Below are 26,931 nucleotides of genomic sequence, written 5' to 3'. Positions count from 1 at the left end.
GAATAAGTGGATGACTGATTCAACTGGCATCAAGTTAGGAGGTAGGGGAAGACGGGGTAAGACGGCCACCCTAAGCCATAAAAATCATAACCTAACACTGACAATGAATTACACTAGTTTCAACACAGCATATCATTTTTCGAAGTGTTGGGCATGCAAGAAAATTATTTTTCGATTTGTTCTGTTGAAACTTTTATAATTTTGAGCTATTTGAAAATTTGATTAAAAAGCACTTTATTTTTTGACGACGGGGTAAGACGGCCCACCAGCGGGGTAAGAAGGACCATCACTATTTTTTAAAATAATAGTGATTAGAAATGTTTGAATTCCATACGTTGAAATAAGATATGACTCTTTCAAGTCCCTCACATGGAAAATTGGTTAACATAATTGCCCGGGGGTTACCATTTATTATTTTTATTGGGGTATCGTAAATATGGATACTCAAACACCTATTTACATCACAAAAATGATGTTTCTGGTTACGTCCAGCGCAAACAACGCAAATATGAGTTTATTTATGTGAAATGGAATATTTTCAACAAACAATTTTCGATAAATTGGGTGCAGCCATATTATTCTATGATCTGGGGGGTGGCCGTCTTACCCCGTTCGAGGTGGTCGCTTTTACCCCGCTTGGGCAGATTTTACTCATGAGGCTAGTTTATAAGGATTTTTGTTTTCAATCTCAATCCCGTTCCTCTTATGTTTTGTTAACATTCCTGGTAAGTTATGAACGGGTTACTTTTTTGGTTTGAAAACGTTATTCCGAATCAAAATCCTTAAGGTTATATGCGACAAAATTAGATCAAATACATCATCATGGAGCAAAATCTTTGTTTTGTTTATTTGTTTTGAAAATCTCAATATAAACATTGCGCAAAATGGCTCAAAGTGACAAATATTTCTTACTTGAACAGAGTACTAAGTGAAAGTTTACAGAAAACGGCATTTTCGTGGTGAACTGGAGGTGGTCCGTCTTACCCCGGCGGGCCTTCTTACCCCGTCTTCCCCTAAAAGATTCCTAACGGTAGGCACCTTACAGGGACTGTTTCGTAAAATTTGTCCGCAAATGTTGGATGAAGAGCATTTTTGGAACGCAAGAGATAGTCGGTGAAGATTTGGCGAAAGTCTTTCCCTCCGTCCGACAGCAAATGAAATCGCTTATGCCATTTTCTTCTTTCCCAGCGGGCTGTGGTTTGTAGTATGATAAATGGAGTTAATTTAAATTTATGACGGCACCACCGCAGCGGTTGACAACGACCAATTTTATTATCACTCACGGTGGTCGTCGTGGGTGCTTGTTGCGGAAGTGGTAAATGCACTGGAATTCAACATGGCCATGCTGAAGGAGTCTGGGTTCGATTCCCATTGATTCTGAAACGTTTGGTGATGTTAAGGGCGAAAATAATCAATTGGCATAGAAAAATCTACAGTTTAAAACTACATATGTAAGTTCTCATAGAACACAAAAGTGGGCAGTATGCTCCGCACAAGTTGAGAAGTTGTTTGAAGATGAAAAAGTAGAAATAGGTGGCCGTTGTCAACGCAAACTCTGGTTGATGAGTGGGTCCGACTTGGGTATCAGAAGCAATGGGGCGAAAAGCCGCATGGGATGTTGATGTCGGCGAATAGAAGTGACGGTTGGACATGTTGTGGGTGAAAAAGCGTTCTGAGCTTTCGAGAATAAATTTATGAGGAATAACTCTTCATTTGCGGGTTAGTAGAAGTTAAGGCAGAAGCAGATGAAATTCTTTGGCTAATGTTATTTGTGATAATCGTATTCTATGAAATTTATAACCATTTCAATTATTTAGTTTAACGTCTACACAGATACCAATCCTGTAACCAAACCGTATTTCTGGCCCGATTAAACACAAACATCCAACACCACTTTTTTCCCCTACCCCGCTGTTGGGGCAATTAAGCCACTGCGTCCAATTACTGAATTTTTGTGGCAAGTCCCTTTTTGTTATTCGCATCCTGCAAGCTAATCACCATTTATGAAGTGATCAGCTACTGCCATGACGCGTCTTTCCCCAGTCAGGTGCAATGGAATTGATAAACCCCAAAACCTTTCCAGGGTCTGCAGACCAGATTTCACTGGGTTGCAAGCAACCACTTTTTAGAAATCTTTGCCTGTGCGTGTATAAAGCACCACAACTGCAAAGCAGATGTTCCGTTCCATGTTACAGAAACGACAGGTATCACTCTGAATCTGACCAATATTTTTCAAATGATACCGACTCGGGCAGTGTCCAGTTACTAGGCCAGTGTATGTACAAAGGGCTCTCTTATTGAGCCCTAAAAGCTTTTTGGTTTTGAAGGCATTTGGTTTAATAAATCGCTTTGACTGCTTACTGTTTTTGACGTCCATCCAATTGGACATCACCCTTTGTTCAGCCCAGCATTTCAGTTCCATTTTGATTGTACAGTTAGATATACCACAGAAAGGTTCTGGGCCTATAATCTGCGATCCAGAACCCTGTTTAGCTAGTTCATCTGCCATTTAATTCTTTTCAATGCCACAGTGACCTGGAACACAGTATAAGTTCACTGAGTTCCCTTGGCACAACATTCGCAATGAAAGAATGCATTCCCAGACAAGCTTTGAAGTACATTTGCAATGCTTTGAGTGCCGCTTGACTGTCTGAGAAAATACAGATATTGGCATACCTGTATTTTCTCGCAACGCAAATATTTACGCATTTTAAAATAGCAAGAATCTCCGCTTGAAACACCGTAGGATAGTGTCTCATCGCCACTGACGTTTTAATTCCAGGGCCGTAGATTCCCGCTCCCGTTTGAATTCCAATTTTTGAGCCATCTCATTTCATTTATTTAGTTAACATCAAATTCATGATAATACTGAATCAACAATTTGCCGCCATAATACTCGATTTGCAGCTGCAGCTCTCCAACGTCGGTCACGCCCAACACTCGCCAGATCACGCTCCACCTGGTCCGCCCATCGTGCTGTCTGCGCTCCACGCCTTCTTGTACCAACCGGATGGTTAGCAAACACCAACTTTGCAGGGTTGTTGTCCGGCATTCTTGCAACATGCCCTGCCCACCGTATCCTTCCGGCTTTGGCTACCTTCTGGATGCTGGGTTCGCCATAAAGTGCAGCGAGCTCGTGGTTCATCCTTCTCCGCCACACACCGTTCTCCTGCACGCCGCCGAAGATCGTCCTTAGCACCCGTCGCTCGAAAACTCCGAGTGCTTGCATGTCCTCCTCGAGCATCGTCCACGTCTCGTGCCCGTAGAGAACCACCGGTCTTATTAACGTCTTGTACATGGTACATTTGGTGCGGGGATGAATCTTTTTTGACCGCAGTTTCTTCTGGAGCCCATAATAGGCACGACTTCCACTGATGATGCGCCTTCGTATTTCACGGCTCACGTTATTGTCAGCCGTTAGCAAGGAACCGAGGTAGACGAATTCTTCTACCACCTCGAAAGTATCCCCGTCTATCGTAACATTGCTGCCAAGGCTTGTCCTGTCTCGCTCAGTCCCACCTACCAGCATGTACTTTGTCTTAGCCGCATTCACCACCAGTCCGATCTTTGCTGCTTCACGTTTCAGGCGGGTGTACTGTTCTGCCACCGTTCCAAATGTCCTAGCAATAATATCCATGTCATCCGCAAAACATACAAATTGGCTGGATTTCGTGAAGATCGTACCCCGGCTGTTGAGCCCGGCTCGTCGCATAACACCTTCCAGGGCGATGTTGAATAGTAGGCAGGAAAGTCCATCACCTTGTCGTAGTCCCCGTCGAGATTCAAATGAACTGGATAGTTCACCCGAAATCCTTACGCTGTTCTGCACACCGTCCATCGTTGCTCTTATCAGTCTAGTCAGCTTGACGGGAAAGCTGTTCTCGTCCATAATTTTCCATAGCTCTGTGCGGTCGATACTGTCGTATGCCGCTTTGAAGTCGATGAACAGGTGATGCGTTGGGACCTGGTATTCACGGCATTTCTGGAGGATTTGCCGTACGGTGAAGATCTGGTCCGTTGTCGACCGGCCGTCGATGAAACCGGCTTGGTAACTTCCCACGAACTCATTTACTTTAGGTGAAAGACGACGGAAGATGATCTGGGATAGCACTTTGTAGGCGGCATTCAAAATGGTGATCGCTCGAAAGTTCTCACACATTAACTTGTCGCCTTTCTTGTGGATGGGACAGATTATCCCTTCCTTCCACTCCTCCGGTAGCTGTTCGGTTTCCCAGATCTTGACAACTAACTGGTGCAGACAGGTGGCCAACTTTTCCGGGCCCATCTTGATGAGTTCCGCTGCGATACCGTCCTTACCAGCCGCTTTGTTGGTTTTGAGCTGGTGGATGGCATCCTTAACTTCCCTCAGCGTGGGAGTTGGTTCGTTCCCGTCCTCTGCTGCTCCAACATAGTCATTTCCTCCGCTGCCTTGGTCCTCCGTGCCTACATTCTCTTCGCCATTCAGGTGCTCGTCGAAGTGCTGCTTCCACCTTTCGATCACCTCACGTTTGTCCGTCAGGAGGCTCCCGTCCTTATCCCTGCAGATTTCGGCTTGCGGCACGTAGCCTTTGCGGGATGCGTTGAGCTTCTGGTAGAACTTGCGTGTTTCCTGTGAACGGCACAGCAGTTCCATTTCCTCGCACTGCGCTTCTTCCAGGCGGCGCTTTTTCTCCCGGAAGAGACGGGTCTGCTGCTTCCGCTTCTGTCTGTATCGCTCCACATTCTGTCGGGTTCCATGCTGCAGCATTACCGCCCGCGCTGCATCCTTCTCCTCCAGAACCGTTCTGCACTCCTCGTCGAACCAATCGTTTCGTCGACTCCGTTCTACGTACCCGATAGTGCTCTCAGCTGCGTTGTTGATGGCTGCTTTGATTGTACTCCAGCAGTCCTCTAGAGGGGCCACATCGAGCACACCCTCGTCCGGCAACGCTGCCTCGAGATTCTGCGCGTATGCGGTGGTGACATTCGGTTGCTTCAGTCGCTCTAGATCGTACCGGGGCGGCCGCCGGTAATGTACGTTGTTAATAACGGAGAGTTTTGGGCGCAGTTTAACCATCACCAGGTAGTGATCGGAGTCGATATTAGCGCCACGATAGGTCCTGACGTCGATAATGTCGGAGAAGTGCCGTCCATCAATCAGAACGTGGTCGATTTGCGATTCCGTTTGTTGTGGTGATCTCCAGGTGTAACGATAAGGGAGGCTGTGCTGGAAGAAGGTGCTACGAATGGTAATGTTCTTGGAGGCGGCGAAATCGATGAGGCGTAGGCCATTTTCGTTCGTCAGCTGGTGGGCGCTGAACTTTCCAATTGTCGGTCTGAATTCCTCCTCCTGGCCTACCTGAGCGTTTAGATCCCCTATGATGATCTTGACGTCGTGGTTTGGGCAGCGGTCGTACTCGCGTTCGAGCTGCGCGTAAAATGCGTCTTTGTCATCATCAGTGCTTCCGGAGTGAGGGCTGTGCACGTTTATTATGCTAATGTTGAAGAATCGGCCCTTGATCCTCAACCTGCACATTCTTTCGTCAATCGGCCACCAACCGATCACGCGCCTCTGCATGTCGCCCATCACTATAAAAGCTGTTCCCAGCTCACGTGTGTTGCCGCAACTCTGGTAGATGGTATGATTACCTCTAAACGTTCGCACCATAGATCCTGTCCAACACACCTCCTGCAGCGCTACGATTCCGAACCCGCGGTCCTTCAGTATATCGGCGAGTATGCGGGTGCTCCCGATGAAGTTGAGAGATCTGCAGTTCCACGTACCGAGCTTCCAATCGCAAGTCCCTTTTCGTCGCTGTGGTCGTCGCCATTGGTATCGGTTCGCATTCTTCTCTTGTTGATTTTCCGGTGCTAGTCTTTTTTACGGCTGGCTCGCAGGGCCTGACACCAACCCACTAACCCAGGGAGCTGGGCTTACCTTCCCGGAAGCTACGGGTTCTGCATTGGCATTTCCTCCAACTACAGTGCTAAATAGCTAGGCTCGAGCGCCAGTCTTCGCCGGGGGTGGTGTTTTTAATGGGCGCCCAGGAGATAATATTTTACCTGAGCTTCCACCCCCATCTGTAAAGAATATAATGGACCCTGGACGAACAGTGGGACCTCCGATTTCCCAATCCGTGCGAGTAGTTTCACAAAATTTGAAGGGAATTTCATAGTTCTCCACAGGTTTCATCCAGTCCTGAATCATATTCATAACTGGCCGATTTTCAAAGTACTGAGAAATGCTCAAGTGTCCAACAAGGTCACCTGGCATAAACTTCCCAACTCGTTTGAGTCTTAACAACTCCTGTTCTGCTTCTAATTGTACGAATTCATGCAATGTCAGCAAATCAAGAATTGACATTTCTCCTCCTAGTGAAAGGAACAATTACGACTTTTGATGGATTAATGCTTAGACTCTCCTTCATACACCAAGAATGTGTAAACTTTGGAGCCAACTGCAATCTCTCCGATACGATAGCGTCAAACTTACCTCTCACTACGATTACTATATCATCAGCAAAACCCACAACTTCGAAACCTTTTGCCTCCAAGCTTCTAAGAAGACCATCTACAACTAAGGACCACATGAGTGGTGAGAAGACTCCTCCTTGAGGGCAACCTTTAGTTGCTCTCACCGTTACAGCCTGGCCTAGTTCAGAAGTGATTTCTCTTTTTGCAAGCACGGTAGAAATCCAGTTTATGATACATTGATCAAAACGCTTATTCTTCATGGCCCGCTTCATAGAAGAATAGGAAGCATTATCAAATGCACCTTCAATGTCTAAGAACGCACATAGTGCTATTCCTTTCGCTGAAAACGTTTTCTCCACTTTTGTTATCAGCGTGTGAAGTGCTGAAAGTTTTGATCTACCAGATTGATAAGCAAACTGAAAATCAGATAGTGGACTATTGGTCATGTAAGAAAAATTAATAAAATCCTTCAAAACCTTTTCCATAGTCTTTTCAACAGAACTGAAGAAAGACTTATAGGTCTATACACTTTTGGGCGCGTCTTATCCCGCTTCCCCTTTTTGGAATAAAAATAACTTTTACTTGCCATTTTGATGGAACGTAATTTAACCTTAAACTTGCCTTAAACATTTCAATTAGCTGCGGAATCAACACTGTCTCTCCGTTTTGAAGCAGTGCTGGAAATATTCCGTCCATTCCTGCAGATTTAAAAGGCTGGAAAGATCTCACCGCATTTTCCACCCTAGCCCTCGTGAAGATTTCATCAGCTAATTCTGAATCCTATTAAACTCAAAAGAGTTTGCCGTAGAACATCCTGCACCTTCAAGAGATTCGTTATTGAAATCCGCACTTGGAATCGAACCTGGAAAATGAGTTTCCATCATTAGATCTAAAGTTTCACGAGGAGTTCTAGTGAAAACTCCATCGTCACGTTTCAGATACCCCAATTTATTCATATGATCATTTGCAAGAGTTTTCTGTAACCTTGCAACCTTTGAAATATGATTTATGTTTTCACATGTTAAAACCCAAAATCTTCTCTTGGATTTTCGCAACTCTTTGTTGTATTCAGTGAGAGCTCTCCTGTATTGAGCCCAATCTGAACTTCGTTTCGCTTTATTGAACTCCTTTCGAGAAACTTTTCGAAGGCGTTCCAGTTTGGAGTTCGACCAAGGCACATCCCTATTAGAGGAAGAATGAATAGTAGGACAACTACGATTGAAAGAATCAATGATATCTTCATTTACCTTTGGGAAACAGATTCTAATTGATCAATTGAATCAATGTTTCCTTCCATTGTAAATGATTTTGGTATCAATAATTCCGCATATTGATCCCAAATTGTCTTTCTGGGATTTCTGAAAGGTATGCCAGAGTGATCATGCACGCCCCATTCAAACGTTATGTGCTTATGATCAGACAAAGAAGGCTCGCTCGACACGTTCCAGTTTGTAATCTTATCAAAGATTACACCATTGCACAGAGTAAGATCCAAAACTTCTTGTCGAATGGACTTTGAAAAAGTGGGTTCGTTGCCATTTTTGCAAATATCTATGTTATTTGAAGACAAATATTCCAATAACGATTCCCCACGACTGCTTATATCAGTGCTTCCCCACACTGTATGGTGGGCATCTGCATCACATTCATGATGTACGATTTGCTATTATCTTTGCAATATTGAACAAATGAAACAATCTCAGGAGGAGGTACATCAGCAGCATCTCCCGGAGAATAGCCTGAAGCTATAGCAATTTCAGTCTTCCCCCTAGTTGTTGGTACCTCCACCATGACCGCAACAATGTCACGTTGTATGAATTCTGTTATTGGGTAGCATTTCAATGTTTTACTCACTAAAACAGCAGTTCTGGGAGAACTTTGTTGCTCATCGTAAAACAAATTGGCATTTTGAGTTAAGATTCCAAGAATTTTTCCTTTGCAGGACCATGGCTCTTGAAGAAGCGCCATACTTAATCCCTCTTTTTTGAATCTGCGGCTCAACACAGCAGAAGTACCTTTTGCGTGATGGTGATTGGCCTGTAGGAATTTAATTGTTGTCATGTTTAGAAAAAAAAAACAATAAAAATATATACAAAAAAAGCTACAAATTAAAATTCTATTAAAAAATAAAATAACATTAGTTAACATGACAAGTAAAATGGCTTCAAAAATGGAGGAGAACGTGCCTCTGGAGCCGACCTACTGATACCTGATGTTCCAAAGGTTCATAATAACATCAAGTAGACTTTAGGTTGGTCCGATTCCCATGACTAAATATGCAAAGCTACTCTGTTTAGCTGATATGGCTGCTGTTACGAATGTAGACCTGAAGTTTTTAACTCAAAGGCAGTTTAGCTGACCTGCAATATCCCTATAATGTTTCTAAATGACATTTGAGATTTCAAGAGCTTCTCGGACCCCAGTAGATTATGCAATGTTGTTTTGTATGGCAAAAACACATAAATCTATTCTAGTAAATTTGAAGGACTTTATTATAGAGCAGTTTAGACGGCCCTGAATGTCCCACAGTTTAATAATAATATATAGTAGACTTCAGGTTGGTCTAGTAGTCGCAGTTGATTATGCCATGATACTCGGTTTAGCAGATATACCTGCTGTTACAAATGTAGACCTGAAGTTCTGAGCTCTAAGATAGTTTGGCTGATGTGGCATATCCCTATAATGTCTCTAAATGATATTTGAGATTTGAAGAGCTTCACGGATCCTAGCAGATTATGCAATGTTATTAAACACATAAAATTATTCTTGTAGATTTGAAGAACTTCAATATAGGACAGTTTGGACAACCCTGAATGTATACCAAGTGTACTTGAGGTTTTATCGAGTCGTCTATGTTATGCGCAATGGGGATTTCTACGGGTGGCTTTTAACGCCAACACTCCTGTTTCGCCGGAGGGCCATCGAACCAGTTCTGATTAACGTCCCAACCAACACTGGGACGACCATGCTGATGGGGCTACCACCTTGGATCTGACTGGGCGTGGTGCAGCGTTCCGCTGGATGCCAGAACAGACGCTGTTTGAGCCGCACCTCCTTGGTGAACAGACGCTCGGGTCGGTCGTACCTCCTCAATCTAGCTGAAGTCAGAAGGACAACAGTGCCCGGACTGCACTACCAGCTAAGCACATATCTCTTAGCTGGCGGTCTTTGTCACCGCTTGACCCGTGGAAGCATGAGGTAGGAACTTGTGAGGACCAGAGCTATGTTGGACGCTCTCCTTGTCGACTCACATCACTTGTTCATCGATTTCAAATCGGCGTATGATACAATCGATCGAGAACAGCTATGGCAGACTATGCACGAATACGAATTCCCGGATAAACTGATACGATTGATCAAGGCGACGATGGATCGAGTGATGTGCGTAGTTCGAGTATCAGGGACACTCTCGAGTCCCTTCGAATCTCGCAGAGGGTTACGGCAAGGTGATGGTCTTTCGTGCTTGCTGTTCAACATTGCTTTAGAGGGTGTAATTAGGAGAGCGGAGATAAACACGAGTGGGACGATTTTCACGAAGTCCGTTCAGCCGCTTGGTTTCGCTGATGATATTGATATTATTGCTCGTAAATTTGAGACGATGGCGAAAACGTACATCTGACTAAAGAGTGAAGAGTGAAGGCGAATCGGATTAGTCATTAATGTGTCGAAGACAAAGTACATGATGGCAAAGGGCTCCAGGGAGGAATCAGCGCGCCCGCCACCTCGAATTTATATCGATGGTGATGAAATCGAGGCGGTTGAAGAATTCATGTACATGGGCTCACTGGGGACCGCCGACAACGAAACCAGCAGAGAAATTCAGAGGCGCATTGTGGCAGGAAATCGTGCTTTCTTTGGACTCCACAGAACTCTATGATCGAATAAAGTTCGCCGTAACACGAAGTTAACTAATCTACAAAACGCTGATTAGACCGGTCGTCCTCTATGGGCACGAAACATGAACCCTACGTTCAGAGGACCAACTTGCCTTGGAGTTTTCGAACGGAAAGTGTTGCGTACCATCTACGGCGGAGTGCAGATGGAAGACGGCACTTGGAGAAGGCGAATGAACCACGAGCTGCATCAGCTGCTGAGAGAACCAGCTATCGTCCATATCGCGAAAATCGGAAGGCTAGGATGTCACGCGGAGCGCAGCGAGCTAGGTTGGTCGATCAAATGGAGGACGATTTGCGGACCCTACTTAGAGAGCAGAACTGAAAACAAACAGCCATGAACCGAAGTGTAGAATTAGCATTTAAGTTAAAATACACGTTAATAAAAAAAAAATAAAAATAAGCCATGAACCGAGTGGAATAAAGACGGCTACTATGTACAGCAGAGGCCATCCCGGCCTTAGCCTGATCGGTGAGGTAATAATACTTCAGGTTGGTCCAGTAACCGCGATTGATTATGCAACGTTACTCAGAATAACGGATATGCTACTATTACGAGTGTAGACCTGAAGTTCTGAACTCTAAGTTAGTTTGGCTGACGTAGAACATCCCTATAACGTCTATAAATTGTAGATTTCAAGAGCTTCACGGACCCCAGAAGATAATGAAATGCTACTATTTATGGCGAAAACGCATAAAGCTATTCTTTTAGATTTAAAGGACTTTACTACGGGATAGTTTGGAAAATCTAGGACATCCCAGAACATAAAACACATTCTGATATTCTGATACCTATGCCCGTAACCCATATCAAAATCAAGCCTTTTAAACAACTGGTGTGTCAATTAGTTCATTTCTCCAAACTTTATGGTGTTCTAGGTTGTCAGTGAAGTCTCAAATACAAATATTCTCATTTTTTCTTAACAGGGAACTCAATTTGCAAAAACTTTGTCGAAGACAATATTCTGTTTTATCGAATTGTGAGTTTATACATCCTATGCATACATCATATATGACTATACTTATACATCATATATGACCCCTTCGACTCCAAAGGATTAAGCTAGAAGAAAAGTATAAGGCGAGATAATGTAAAATGCATGTGGGAAATTTTGCACGGAGCGTAAAAATATGCTATAAAAAGATTGTCGAGATTTAAGTCATACTACAGGCTGCAAGATCGTTATTGAAAGCAACTAAACTTCCTTACCTTGCACCAAATGACTTCATGACATAATTTGGCATTTAATGTTCTGCTTCCCCCTTGTATCATCAGTTGCATATAAATAGATGCAACTACATTCAACAAATTGTTGTTGTCATTCTTTCCACTCTATACATAAACCACAGTGTCTTAATGACTTGATGAAAGAGATACAAAGATACCATGCAGAACCCAACACAAGATAGGGTTAGAACCTCGCCGCACAGAAGCTCTTTAGAGTGCTGCAAGTCCCACAGCTACCGCAATGTTGCGTCGGTTGTAATGTCAGTCTGCAACAACGATGCAGATTTATGCTAAGCTCTCGTCCGTTGTTGCCGCCACACATTCTCTCGTTCTTTGCCCTGTGTCCACTTCACACCGTAATCAAATCATATGGCAATTATCTGCTACATGAGCTTTACAAGTTACAACTAACCACCACACTCTCTAAGGGAACCACTCGGTTGCCCCAGTGACCCTCGTCGACGTCGTGCATCGTCGGTCCAGCCAGCTGGTCCGGTCCTTCGAGACAACACGTCATCGCTTTGGTGGTCTTCAATGGTGCCTGGACGCCCTTTGGCCATTCTGCCCAAGCAGATAACCTCCCTAACCGTATGTGTGTTGTTGCATTGATTGGAGTTACCACTGTACCAAAACCGACACCACACCACACCGCACGCACCGACCGACCGGATGGAAAGGAGTTTCGATTAAAGCGTCGTATCAACCCGTAAATGGTGATTCGCGAGTGCTACCTATCGTCGTCGTCGTTTTGCAGGTTAATTAAAGCTTGTTAAGCCATTCATTCCGGTCGGTGGTGCCTGTGAACCGTGAACAAGTTTATGCTGCACGGCTGATATAGATAGGAAGGCGGCTGCTGTGTGTGGGGTGTTCGATTTCGCTGACAAATTGATCTGCCGCGCTATGTTTTGTGTCTAACGGTGTGCGACATGTAGCGTAGTAGCTCCAAATGGACTTGCAAGTCGATGAATTATTGCGAATTGAAATCGATTGCTTTTGTGCCGCGAATGCTGCGGTAAGATCTAATGGGACCAATTGAGATGCCATTGGAAATATGTGTATCGTATCGCAGAACCGAACGGCAGCAATTAATAACTTATAAGGCATGTATCAGCATTCATTGACGGGTGGCTTAGGACAAGCTGAATATCTTGAGCTTTTAAGGTGGTGGCATCTGTAGATGACAAGTGGTTTAATTTTTAGCGGCCCACACACGACGCCTTGGGCATCGAAAAACGTGGTGGTTAAGGCAACAATGCAGGTGGAAAAGGCGAAAATTGTTCCCACATCCTTGGAGCTAAGTATGTTTATTAGGCAAAGCTAATAAAAACAAGCTAATAGGTCTTTTGAGACGAAGCAGCAAAATTGTGCAATTACAGTTTTTAAGATTGTTTTCATCTGTTTAGTCTGCAAAATATTCTTAAAATGAAGTCATTTATACTTAACCACTTAACCTAATGTCCGCGAGCGATTACAACTGACAGCTGCACATACAGTTTGCACAGTGCTTAAATTTATTCTATTATACTATATCGAACTGATCTTTGTGCTGCTTCCACTTTTTTACTCTGTCCACGATGTGCGGCTGCTATTACTTTTCCAATCCGATTTCCATTTTGCCTATATCTAATTGGCTTCTTTAGCGGTGTTGAAATAATTCCATATTCTGAATCTGTTTGCCAAACTGAGCCAAAATCCAAATTTTCATGAATTTTGGTGCCCGGGAGCCTATTTAATAACCAATTTGAAGTTTGTATGGGAGCAATTTGTCGAATCACTCCTAACTTTCAATGTTAAGTGGAACTGCATGCAGAGCAAGAATCGACCTATGATAATGGCTACCTACATAGTTTATTATAATACATTTCTACTTTTCCAACTCGATATAGGTACCCGTTAGCGAATAACGTTTTTTTTTTCTTTATTATCATTTATCTTATTTATTTTTGCTATATTATATTTCATTTCGGTATATACATTTACATTTATATTTCACTTCGTTATATACATTTCATTGCATTATAATGTAAACATTTCATTATTGTTTATGTCAGTTTTATGGGTTAGGGAGGGTGCATCAGGGATTTTGAAATTATTTAATTAATATTCATTATTTAATGTATTGTTGCATATTTCCCTAATTGTATTTTTTTAAACATCCAGATTATCTACGAATTGATACCTTATTTTATTTCACTACAGTATATGTACAGTATATTTTATTTTAGCACACTGACCACGGAGGAATTAGGTTAAGCGATTAAGAATTAAAAAAATCCCAAGACATATTAAAAAAAAATACTGCAAAATCCCTGCAAGAACTTCTGGAACAACTTTGAATAACTCCCTGAAGGAGCACCATGATACTTTGAACAATTTTCGTAAGGGTTTCCACGAAGAGTACTGGGAATAATCCAGATAAAATCCGTAAAAAAAATATCTGAGGTCAAACACAGCAGAAACTCCTGTGACCAACTGCAAGTAAAAACTCTGAGAGTCTTCCTTGGAACAACAATAGAAGCAATTTTCTGAGAAAATCTAAGAGAAATCTTAAGTTAAACTTCAAAAGCATATTCCGACTGAAATTTCTGCAGGAATCCCGGGAGAAACTCCCGAAGAAAGATCAAGAAAATTGTGGACAGTTCTTAAAGAAATTACAGGAGAATCTTCGGAAGAAAACCCGGGTGAAATTCTTGTAGGAGTTCTAGTGGAACTCCCAGGAAAGGATTCTGAAGATACTCTAGGAAGATCTCCTGGGACAGATCGAAGCAAAGCATCAGAAAGAATCGCGGAATGTTTTCAAGAGGAATCCGAGATAAACCTAGGAGAAATTCCGCGTCGAAATTTGAGAGATATCTTAGGAGAAATTCTTGTAGAGTACCCGGTATAAATCCTGGAAGAAATTTCACGAAAATGTCTTTGGAGAAAACGCAGGAAGAACTCCGAAAGAAAAATATCAGTAGTTACTCTGAGAGTAATGCCCGATATGTTTATGTCAGTTTGATGGGGTAGGGAGGGTGCATCAGGGATTTTGAAATTATTTAATTAATATTCATTATTTAATGTATTGTTGCATATTTCCCTAATTGTATATTATTTAAACATCCAGATTATCTACGAATTGATACCTTATTTTATTTCACTACAGTATATGTACAGTATATTTGATTTTAGCACACTGACCACGGACGCTTAAATGTCGAATGTTTCAATAGAAAAACACGTTAAAACGCAATTGGAGTTTCAAAATAAACTTTGGCTTTTATCGCATTTGTTTGACGTCAAATATATATAAATTCAGATCTTGGCAAAATATTTCAAAAATTCATATCTTAATAGGATGTTTGACATAAAAAACTTAAAAATGTCGGAATGTAACATGAAACATTTATGCGTCCGACCGATTATTGAATATACCATATTTTATTGATAATTGATTTGCCATATTTATTTATACTATATTGTACACATCGCTATATGGGGTGGAAAGCGTGCATCAGGGCATCATTGGACTTACATCCAGACGATGGAGTGGATTTCCTGACAGAGTAAAGTGAGAGAAGACAGTATTACATCCTTGTAGATGGATTCTTCAACTTTAATTCCTTCAATTCGTTGTACTGTATTCTTTTACTAATATATTATTACTAGAACAATTGTCTATCCTATCAGCCAGGTTGTGAAAGGACATGCCAGCGAATAATATTAATTTAAATAATCTACAATTGATACTTTATTTCCGTTCCGTTAAATTTCGTTACAAAATATTTTATTATTTCATTATATTATGTATACTGTGCCGACACGACCCCTGGCTCTGGCAACACTAACCGGCACAGCACTACGACGATCAATGACAGCGTGAACCAACATGACATGAGTCTCACACGTCATGTTGCGACCCTCGATGATAATCTGAAAGTGCGTTGTCATCATAGCAATCAGAAAGTTTTAGCTAATAAGCGAAATTTGTTAATCTAGTTCGAAATCTATTTGCCGTTTATATTTTCCATATAATTTGATATCCTAGTGCTAAACCGATCCGCAGATCCATAGTTCCTGAATTTGTAAACCAAATAGACTGTAAGTTAAAATAACTATTTTGCTAAATGATATGAAATCCATAACGCCCACACTTTCATAGGCGATCGATTAGTCACTCGTGCGAGGATAGACGACCCAGACCTGCTATCAAACGAAAAGGTCACCAAATTTGTAAGAATTCTACTTCAATATGCCAATCAGATTACGCTAATAAATCTACTCTTTTAGCTTGAAGCTAACCTTCCGTGAGAAACCGAGTTTGCTTTCTTGAGTTGGTATCGCCTAACCCCCCATTCTTCAAGAAATTTGTGGTAGATAGCAAGGATGGATGATCGGGTATCCCAGCCCCACACGACCCCTCGGAACTGCCAGTCCTGCGACCGGCCCGATTCAGCAGAGAGCGAAATGGTCCAGTGCAGTGTCTGCCGACGGTGGGAGCATTTCGGATGCGCTGGAGTTGGCGGTGAGGTGAAGCAACCGAACGTCAGGTATGTCTGTAAACAGTGTTCGGCCAAGCAGGGAACGTCCGGCGGAGGTGCCCTTCTCGCTCCGGGCGAGGAAAAGCGTAAATCGAAAGGTTCGAAGGCGAGTTCTAAAGCGCATTCGAAAAAGGGTAAAGTGGTTCCTGACCCGCCGAAAACTGTGAGCTCCAGCGTTCGGGCAAAGCTACTGGAGGAAGAACTGAAGTTGGTCGAGGAAGAACAGCGCTTGATGGAAATGGAGCTTCAAGAGCAGGAGGAGATCAAGAAACGACAGTTACTTGAAGAAGAGCGTAAGTTGGCAGAAAGACGTCGTCTCGTCGAAGAGGAAAGTGTCATCCGGGACCGAAAGCTGCAGGAGGAGCTGGAACTGAAGCGGAAGCAGATGCAGATCCGCAAAGAGTCCCTGGAGAAACGCCAAGCCATTATCCGGCAGTCAGCGTCGATGAGTAGCAGAAGCGGTTCGATTCCGGATTCGAATGAAAAGGTGGATAAGTGGCTGAGTTCGCAGAAGAATGTTGGAGGATTGAAAGGACCCCCGGAGGGCGACGACAACGATGATACGCAGTCTGTCGATCAGGACCCACTGGACGCACCCGTCAACCCAACACTTCTATTCCCCGATCTCGGTGCGCTATCAATCCAGCCGAATCCCTCGCGATACCGAAATCCACCAGCCCCAGGGATACGGAGCGGTCACGATCCGGCGACTACACGTACTCCACACACACTTACGCAAGTTCAAATTGCCGCGCGGCAAGTTCTCGGAAAGGATCTCCCTACCTTCGGAGGAAGTCCTGAGGATTGGCCGATTTTTATCACCAATTTCGAACAGTCCACTGCCACCTGCGGTTATTCGGACGCGGAGAACCTGGTCCGCCTCCAGCGGTGTTTGAAGGGTAACGCCTTGGAGTCCGTACGCAGCCGGCTGCTGCTACCAGCAAGTGTGCCGCACGTCATCAAGACCCTGCGCACACTTTATGGAAGACCAGAGCTCTTGATTAGGTCACTATTGAACAAGATTCAGCTGGTTCCCGCGCCCAGACATGATCGACTGGAAACGCTGATCCAGTTTGGGCTCTCGGTGCAGAATCTGGTGGACCACTTGAAAGCCGCCGAGCAGTTGAACCATCTATCAAACCCGGCATTGATGCAAGAGCTCGTGGAAAAGCTGCCTGGATCCCTGCGATTGGATTGGGCCATCTACAAGAACAAGAACCAACTAGCAACGTTAGAAACTTTTGCAGATTTCATGTCGGGATTAGTGACTGCAGCGAGCGAAGTGTCATTCGAGCTTCCGACACTGGGAGCTACATCGAGAGGCGATAAGCGTAAATCCAGAGACATCGGGATCGTTCATACCCATGCTACCGAACGAAACCCTGCTTCATCTGGCGGGCCATCCGTCGGCACCAGCGCTAAGAATAGCAAGCCCTGCGTAGCGTGCGGCCGGACTGGGCATCGAGTTGCAGAATGTCTCCAGTTCAAGAGTGTGACAGTGGACGAACGCTGGAAACTCGTTCAGCAGAAGGGGCTGTGTCGCACATGCCTGAACAGCCACGGCAAGTGGCCGTGCCGCTCTTGGAATGGGTGTGGCATTGAAGGGTGTCGCCAAAAGCACAATACTCTTCTCCACACCTCCTCCTCGTTGCCCGAAAATGTAGGAATGTCTGCGAGCCACGTGTCGTCAGAGGATTGCAAGTGGCCGCTCTTCCGCATCGTTCCAGTCGTTCTCTTCAGCGACGGTTTCTCTAAAACAATTTTCGCCTTCATCGATGAGGGTTCTTCCTACACTCTACTGGAGGAGTCCGTTGCGAAGCAGCTTGGGGCCAATGGTCAGCTAGAACCACTAACCCTTCAGTGGACCGGGAACGTGAAGCGAAAAGAACCCACATCACAGCGCGTACAGCTTGAGATCTGCGGCAAAGGTAGTACCGCCCGGCATAAGTTGGTTGATGCTCGCACGGTCAGTCAGCTTGTCCTACCCTCACAATCGCTCAAATATGGAGATTTGGCGAAACGATTTCCTCACCTGCGTGGTCTTCCGCTAGAAGACTACGAGCTCGTCCAACCCAAGTTGTTGATAGGGCTGGACAATCTACGGTTGTGTGTTCCGTTGAAGCTGCGTGAAGGGGGACCAAGAGATCCAATCGGTGCAAAGTGTAGGCTGGGTTGGAGCATCTATGGCTGCATTCCTGGTCAACCATTTCGTACGGCCATCGTTAGCTTCCACGTCGGTGCAGTTTCGGACGCTGATCGCGAGCTAAACGAGCAGCTTCGTGATTATTTCACCTTGGAGAATGTGGGCGTATCGGGGTCACGTAGTATTCCGGAATCCGAGGAAGAGAAGCGAGCCCAAAAGCTTCTAGTGGATACGACGCGACGGGTGCCGGTCGGATCCGGCTATGAAACCGGACTGTTGTGGAGAACCGACAACCCCAGTTTTCCTGATAGCTACCCCATGGCCGTACGTCGTTTGGAAGCGCTGGAGCGGAAACTTGTCAGCAAACCGGAGTTAGAGCGTCGTGTGCGAGAACAAATCGTGGAATATGTGCATAAGGGGTACGCGCACAAAGCAAGTCTATCCGAATTGACTTCAGTCGATGCCGAACGGGTATGGTACCTACCCCTAGGAGCTGTTACGAATCCGAGAAAGCCTGGAAAGGTACGCCTTATCTGGGATGCTGCGGCGAAAGTGGGCAACGTTTCCTTCAACTCCAAGCTGCTCAAAGGGCCTGATTTGTTATCACCTCTTCCAAAGGTTCTAAGCCAGTTTCGCTAATTTCCCATTGCCGTTTGTGGAGACATCATGGAAATGTTCCATCAAATAAGGATACGCGCTCCCGACAACCAGTCCCAACGATTCCTGTTCCGCGACAGCCCAGCGGATCATCCTGTTGTGTACGTGATGGACGTCGCCACATTTGGCTCAACGTGCTCTCCGGCCTCTGCACAGTTCATAAAGAACCTTAACGCCGAGGAACATTCTGGGGAGTATCCACGAGCAGCAGCTGCAATCATAAACAAACACTACGTGGACGATTACTTGGACAGCTTCAAGACCGTCCAAGAAGCGATCTCGGTCGTCAACGAAGTGAAGCTCGTGCATTCCAAGGGTGGATTTACATTGCGGCACTTCTCATCCAACGAAGCGGAAGTTCTGGAGGGAATCGGAGCAAATTCGGAATGCGAACCAAAAAGCCTGGACCTGGAGCGAGGAGAGAAGTTAGAATCAGTGCTCGGCATGAAGTGGATTCCTCACGAAGATGTGTTTGTGTACGCTTTAGGCCTGAGACATGCAGTACATACTCGACGAAAACCACATTCCTACCAAACGAGAAATCGCAAGAGTGGTGATGAGCTTGTTCGACCCCCTCGGGTTCATCTCCTTTTTCCTCGTGCACGGTAAAATCTTGCTGCAAGACGTGTGGGCGAAAGGTACGGAGTGGGATCAACAAATACCGGACGACATCAAAGGCCGGTGGCAGCAATGGTCGGGTCACTTCAACCAACTGGCCCACATTCGCATTCCCCGGTGCTATTTTCCCACGCCTTTTCCTCCAATTCTTGACAGTCTTCAACTTCACCTGTTCGTCGACGCTAGCGAGTCGGCATACGCTTCCGTTGCGTATTTCCGGTTGGAGACAAAAAGAGGCGTACAAGTGGCACTCGTCGGCGCAAAAACCAAAGTAGCTCCCTTGAAAACAATCTCGATCCCTAGACTGGAACTGAAAGCGGCCGTCCTAGGGACACGCATGCTGGAGATCATCCAGAACCAGCACGAGTTCTCGATTCGTCGTCGGTATTGCTGGAGCGATTCTGGAACAGTACTTGCGTGGATTCGCTCCAAGGATCACAGGCGTTTCCACAAATTTGTCGCCGTCCGTGTCGGCGAAATCCTAAGTTAAACGGAGCAAACCGAATGGAAATGGGTGCCGACGAAGCTCAACGTAGCCGACCTAGCAACCAAGTGGGGTGCCGGACCGCATTTGGCAATGGATAGTCCTTGGTTCCAGGGGCCAAACTTTCTTCGCGATACCGAGGCTAGCTGGCCGCAACAGCGGCAGATAACGCCAACGACTGAAGAACTGCGGACTGTCCATTCCAACTTCGCACATTTCGATCCAATCTTTGACTTTGCTCGCTTCAATTCATGGGCAAAACTGCATCGCTCAGTGGCGTACATACTACGGTTCCCTGACAACCTCAGGCGGAAGAAGAGTGGTCGTACTCTAGAGCTCGGCGTACTTACTAGTGCCGAACTGCGGCGCGCCGAAGAACTCCTCTGGAAAACCGCTCAAACCGAAGTGTACCCTAATGAAGTTGCGATTCTTATGAAATCTCAAGGTCCTCCCGAACTCCGTCACAACGTAGTAGAGAAATCCAGCAGAATCTACACCAAGTGGCCATATCTTGATGAGAGAGGAATCTTGCGCAGTCGTGGCCGAATCGGAGCCGCACCGTACGTACCGTTAGAAGCAAAATATCCAGCAATTCTCCCAAAAGAGCATGTTGTCACCTTTCTGGTTGTCGACTGGTACCATCGTCGGTTTCGTCACGCCAATCGAGAGACGATTGTGAACGAGATTCGCCAGCGCTTTGACATCCCGACATTGAGACGACTGGTCGACCAAGTTGCCAAGAACTGCGCATGGTGTCGAATTGCAAAGGCGGCTCCAAAACCACCAGCGATGGCGCCGCTCCCAGAAATGCGGCTGACTGCCTTTGTGCAACCGTTCGTGTTCACCGGGCTGGATTACTTCGGTCCAGTTCTCGTCAAGTTAGGCCGAAGCAATGTGAAACGGTGGGTGGCACTCTTTACCTGCTTGACCACCAGAGCTATCCACTTGGAGGTAGTGCACTCCTTGAGCACGGAGTCGTGCATAATGGCGGTACAACGTTTCGTCTCTCGTCGTGGTCTTCCAAGAGAATTTTGGTCCGACAACGCCACATGCTTTCAAGGAACGAGCAACGAACTACAGACGATTTCCGAAGCTACGAAGCAGGCCATGGCCGAGAAGTTTACCACACCGCAGACAACATGGAAATTCATCCCTCCTGCAACACCCCATATGGGCGGTTTATGGGAGAGACTCGTGCGCTCTGTCAAGGTAGCCATCGGAGCGATAATTGATGGACCGCGTAGACCGGATGACGAAACACTTGAGACGATTCTGCTTGAGGCTGAATCAATGATCAACGCCAGACCGCTCACCTACGTTCCACTAGAATCCGCAGATGAGGAGGCGCTGACGCCCAACCATTTTCTATTGGGCAACTCGTCTGGTTCCAAGTTTCTCCCTGCAGAACAAATGGACATCCGTTCAACACTCCGAAGCAGCTGGAAACTGGCCAGATTCATTACCCATGAATTCTGGAATCGGTGGCTAAAGGAATACCTTCCTGTTATTACGCGGAGATGCAAGTGGTTTCAGGAAGTAAAGGACCTGGAAGTAGGAGATCTTGTTCTAGTCGTCGACGGGAAGATAAGGAACCAGTGGATTCGAGGACGGATCGAAGATATCTACCCTGGCCGGGATGGTAGAGTGCGGCAGGCGATGGTGCGAACGTCGACAGGGGTCATCCGAAGAGCAGCCACGAAGTTAGCTGTTCTGGACGTCTTGGAGAAGCGTAAACCTACCCCCGGTGTTCCAGAAATCCCAGAGCCTCAGCAAGGTTTACGGGCGGGGGTATGTGCCGACACGACCCCTGGCTCTGGCAACACTAACCGGCACAGCACTACGACGATCAATGACAGCGTGAACCAACATGACATGAGTCTCACACGTCATGTTGCGACCCTCGATGATAATCTGAAAGTGCGTTGTCATCATAGCAATCAGAAAGTTTTAGCTAATAAGCGAAATTTGTTAATCTAGTTCGAAATCTATTTGCCGTTTATATTTTCCATATAATTTGATATCCTAGTGCTAAACCGATCCGCAGATCCATAGTTCCTGAATTTGTAAACCAAATAGACTGTAAGTTAAAATAACTATTTTGCTAAATGATATGAAATCCATAACGCCCACACTTTCATAGGCGATCGATTAGTCACTCGTGCGAGGATAGACGACCCAGACCTGCTATCAAACGAAAAGGTCACCAAATTTGTAAGAATTCTACTTCAATATGCCAATCAGATTACGCTAATAAATCTACTCTTTTAGCTTGAAGCTAACCTTCCGTGAGAAACCGAGTTTGCTTTCTTGAGTTGGTATCGCCTAACCCCACATATACCATATTTCAATATTATATATCATGATAATAAATCAGATTATTGACTATATAACCATATGGAGTTGGGAGGGTGCATCAGGGCATCATTGAAGTTGTAACTGTACGACGGAGTGGAGTGCCAGCCGGAGTGAGGTGAGAAGTAACTATAACATCCTTGTAGATGGGTTCTTCTATCCCAACAGTTGCAATGGATTTGACGCGCCCTTCTTGAAACAAACCATCCCGTAGAAAGCTTGACAAGTAATGGGAATTTCATTATTCACCTTGTTGGATCATACTGTTGGAAGGAGATTCTCTTTATCCCGCGGATTTCGCGTAAGTGACTCTACTTACGGGTCCGCCACACCCCCTTTTGGCCCTTCATACAGCGGTATGTTGAATTCAGAGTGGTAATGCAATTCAATTTTTACTGTTAAGTGGAACTGCATGCAGAGCAAGACTCAAGCTAGGATGGTGGCTACCTACATACATACATACATACAATTTGTCGAATCACTCCTCGTAGCATTTTGTGCTGGGCGGAGCTGTCAAAAAGTTTTTCAGTCCCAGCTGTCAAAAAGTGATTTCGAAAAATCTCTTGAAAATTTATTTTAGATACCAAAATAAAGCTCTAAAAATCTTAAAAAAATAATCAGTGGCTCAAAAAAAGATGCGCTTTCGTATAACATCAAATAATCAGTACATTTTTGTAAATTAAAAAACCCAATTATCCGGGTCCGAGTAAGAGCTCAGGAGAGGGTCAAGTGCCAGCCACTCTTGGGGGGGAGAACAACTGTCGAAATTCTGGGGCTGGGATAGAACCCATGACCATCCGCTTATGATGCGAACGTGTGACCGCTGCGCCACAAGTCCCGGCAATTTCGTCATCAATATAGGTACACTAAAACTCCAATTTACGCTCACTTTATTTTCGCCAAACTCTATTTCACCCCCTCCCATTTACGCATTAATGCCAAAAAATCGCACACCCCATTTGCGCAGTAATTCCCAAATAGAGCTTCTTGGGCGTAATTTGGGGTTGTAGGTATTCGGGAACAACTAACATGTGATACATATGTATACTCAAAGTTTGAAGTTATTTCTCATATTGTCCGTCTCAAGGAGTCCTACCACCATCACTGTTGCAAAATTTAGTGGTTCCCAATGACAGGTCACGCAAACTTATCAAGATCCGAAAGTTTTAGAAGAGGGTGAGATGTTTTTCGGATTCTGCATCTCAAGGAGCATGTGCATTACATGTGTTACAATAGTGTGGTATTGAACAGATCAGTGGTTCGCAAGCAGAGGCCACGGGCCATGCTGATTGCTCAAGTGCCGAAAGTGCGATTAAAAAGTGATATAGGTTTTCGGATTCTGCGTCTCAAGAAGTTTATCACAGTTTAGTGGCGTTGCAAAGTTCAGTGGTTCCCAATCTGAGTTCACGGGACATGCTGATTTCACAAGAACCGAAAGTTCGAGAAGAAGGTATGAATGCTTTTTGGATTTATATCTCAAGGAGCACTAATGAGCATGAGCATTGGTGACCGTACACTTCGTAGTTGCTGCTCCGTGATTGACCTGAGCTAGCGAAATTGCACAGAGAACCAATTGGTTGGGGCTTGAGATTTGCCACCATCTTCAATGTACACGTTTCGAGAGCTCAAACTTTATTGGGTCAATAACGGCGCTGGCCACGTCCTTACGGTCTACCGAGGAAAGGAAAGGAATGTTAGTTCGACAACCGTTGCTACTAGAGGTTGTATGTACTACTGGACCCTCCACAGTTGTCACGGGAAGGAGTTTTGTTAGTAGGGAGGGATTGATAGTTACATAGATCAGTGATACACTTTGGTAAGCGATGCGATCCATACAACCGTACAGTGTACACACAAATGTGTTACCTCACAATTTGGAATAATGGTGAGACCATGAACATTTTAAATTAAAGTTTATGGAATGAATATGATTTTGCGTCACCTCGCAATTGAGAGGACTGGTGAACCAATATGCTACTTGCCATGAAATCGATATATTGAAACAAAATATTGTGCCGACACTAACAGTGACGGACCGCACAAACTTAGGCAAAATACTGACACATAATTACGGATCAAATCAGTGTGGCCAGCACCGTAAGGTGCTGAACTGCACAAAAATACAGGAGAATTTTTTGAACACAAATTTAATTGAAAAATTTGGCCGACACTTGAAGTGACGAACTTTGCAGTTTTGTTGAGTAAATATATGAAGGATGATTTTAAACTATCAGATAAATGTACTGCATCTTTCAAAGAAAAACAAAAGCTTGGTCACCGATCATCAATCATTCATTCGAGCACCCGTCGACCTATCGCTAAAAAGATACAATCGTGCGACACTATTTTTCGACACTCGCATGTACAACAAAAAACAACACAATGCTGAACACTAACCACCCGCGCATCTATTATTTTGATTTTCATGCGAGACAAAAGCCAACGCGATCGATTATGCTGAGATACTCACCCCTTACAGGAGCGATGGATGCACATGCACAGGAAAGAACAACACAATACTCTTATATCTCAAGGAGCACTAATTGTAATAAAGTGGTGTAGTGAAGCTCAGAGGCTTCCAATCTGGGGTCACGGGCCATGCTAATTCCTCAAGAATCTAAAGTGCGATGAGAAAGTGAGAATGGTATTTAGATTACACAGATTGTACAGCTTACTTACCTTACCGGTCAGGCTAAGGCCGGGGTGGCCTCTGCTGTACATAGTAGCCGCCTCCATTCCACTCGGTCCATGGCTGTTTGTCTCCAGTTCCGCACTCTGCGTAGGGTCCGCAGATCGTCCTCCACTTGGTCGACCCACCTAGCTCGCTGCGCTCCACGTCTTCTTGTACCGGTCGGATGACTCTCGAGAACCATTTTAGTCGGGTTGCTATCCGACATCCTGATGACGTGACCCGCCCACCGTAGCCTCCCGATTTTCGCGGTATGGACGATGGTTGGTTCTCTTAGCAGCTGATGCAGCTCGTGGTTCATTCGCCTTCTCCAAGTCCCGTCTTCCATCTGCACTCCGCCGTAGATGGTACGCAACACCTTCCGTTCGAAAACTCCAAGGGCGCGTTGGTCCTCTGCACGTAGGGTCCATGTTTCGTGCCCATAGAGGACGACCGGTCTAATCAGCGTTTTGTAGATGGTTAACTTCGTGTTACGGCGAACTTTGTTCGATCGTAGAGTTCTGCGGAGTCCAAAGTAAGCACGATTTCCTGCCACAATGCGCCTCTGAATTTCTCTGCTGGTGTCGTTGTCGGCGGTCACCAGTGAGCCCAAGTACACGAATTCTTCAACCGCCTCGATTTCATCACCGTCGATATGAATTCGGGGTGGCGGGCGCGGTGATTCCTCCCTGGAGCCCTTTGCCATCATGTACTTTGTCTTCGACACATTAATGACTAATCCGATTCGCCTGGCTTCACTCTTTAGTCGGATGTACGTTTCCGCCATCGTCTCAAATTTACGAGCAATAATATCAATATCATCGGCGAAACCAAGCAGCTGAACGGACTTCGTGAAAATCGTTCCACTCGTGTTTATCCCCGCTCTTCTTATTACACCCTCCAAAGCATGTTCAACATTGCAAGCACAAAAGACCATCACCTTGCCGTAACCCTCTGCGAGATTCGAAGGGACTCGAGAGTGTCCCTGATACTCGAACTACGCACATCACTCGATCCATCGTCGCCTTGATCAACCGTATCAGTTTATCCGGGAATCCGTATTCGTGCATAATCTGCCATAGCTGTTCTGTTGGGCTGCAAAACGGTGAGTCGATAAGGAGAGCGTCCAATATAGCTCTGGTCCTCACAAGTTCCTACCTCATGCTTCCACGGGTCAAGCGATGACAAAGACCGCCAGCTAAGAGTTGTGTGCTTAGCTGGTAGTGCAGCCTGGGCACTGTTGTCCTTCTAACTTCAGCTAGATTGAGGAGGTACGATCCGAGTGTCTGTTCACCAAGGAGGTGCGGCTCAAACAGCGTCTGTTCTGGCATCCAGCGGCTGAGTAAGAAACGCTGCACCACGCCCAGCTAGATCCAAGGTGGTAGCCCCAACAGCGTGGTCGTCCCAGTGTTGGTTGGGACGTTAAACAGAACTGGCACGATGGCCCTCCGGCGAGACAGGAGTGTTGGCGTAGGCCCAATAAGCCACCCGTAAAAATCCCCATTGCGAATAACATAGATTGTACAGCACTTACTACAATAAAGTGCAAAACTCTGTGGTTCTCAAGCTGTGGCCATGGACAATGCTGATTTCGCAAGAAACGAAAGTCCGAGGAGAAGGTGTGAATGTTTTTGAGATTTTGCGTTTCAAGTTTCAAGGAGCACTTCATACAATAAATTGGTGCTGCAAAGCTCAGAAGTTTCCAAACTGGGGTCACGGGTCATGCCAATTTCACAAGACTCTAGAGTGCACCGAGATAGTGAAAATGGTTTTCAGATTCTTCGTCTCAAGAATCAATTATTATATGTAATGAAGAGGAATTATTAAACTCAGTGGTTCTCAAGCTGGGGTCACGGGCCGTGCCTTTTTTCGCAAGAACCGAAAGTCCGAGAAGAAGGTGTGAATGCTTTTTAAA

At 45.2% G+C, this 26,931-nt stretch overlaps 3 protein-coding genes across 5 annotated transcripts in view; all 3 read left to right on the top strand.

The window, feature by feature from the left end:
* LOC115265584 (calcitonin gene-related peptide type 1 receptor) overlaps window positions 1–26,931 on the top strand; it is a 352,478-nt gene that overhangs the window by 231,681 nt on the left and 93,866 nt on the right. The window lies entirely within an intron of this gene.
* LOC115258970 (uncharacterized) lies at window positions 15,522–18,885 on the top strand. Its single transcript, XM_062849705.1, has 3 exons — window positions 15,522–15,654; window positions 15,716–15,786; window positions 15,844–18,885. Exon 3 carries the CDS (start codon window positions 15,940–15,942, stop codon window positions 18,874–18,876), a length of 2,937 nt encoding a protein of 978 aa, XP_062705689.1. The 5' UTR covers window positions 15,522–15,654; window positions 15,716–15,786; window positions 15,844–15,939; the 3' UTR covers window positions 18,877–18,885.
* On the top strand, window positions 19,689–22,346 carry LOC115270415 (uncharacterized). 3 transcript variants are annotated; one of them, XM_062849704.1, is made up of 3 exons: window positions 19,689–22,075; window positions 22,137–22,207; window positions 22,265–22,334. In XM_062849704.1, exon 1 carries the CDS (start codon window positions 20,090–20,092, stop codon window positions 21,971–21,973), a length of 1,884 nt encoding a protein of 627 aa, XP_062705688.1. In that variant the 5' UTR covers window positions 19,689–20,089; the 3' UTR covers window positions 21,974–22,075; window positions 22,137–22,207; window positions 22,265–22,334. The 3 variants fall into 3 exon arrangements, with proteins under 3 accessions (XP_062705688.1, XP_062705686.1, XP_062705687.1); XM_062849702.1 differs by having other exon boundaries at window positions 22,137–22,346; XM_062849703.1 differs by having other exon boundaries at window positions 19,689–22,207.

The sequence above is a fragment of the Aedes albopictus genome, chromosome 2, assembly GCF_035046485.1.
Source record: "Aedes albopictus strain Foshan chromosome 2, AalbF5, whole genome shotgun sequence".
Lineage (NCBI taxonomy): Eukaryota > Metazoa > Arthropoda > Insecta > Diptera > Culicidae > Aedes > Aedes albopictus.
The sequence above is the reverse complement of the archived record's forward strand: the minus strand, read 5'-3'. Positions and strand labels throughout refer to the sequence as shown.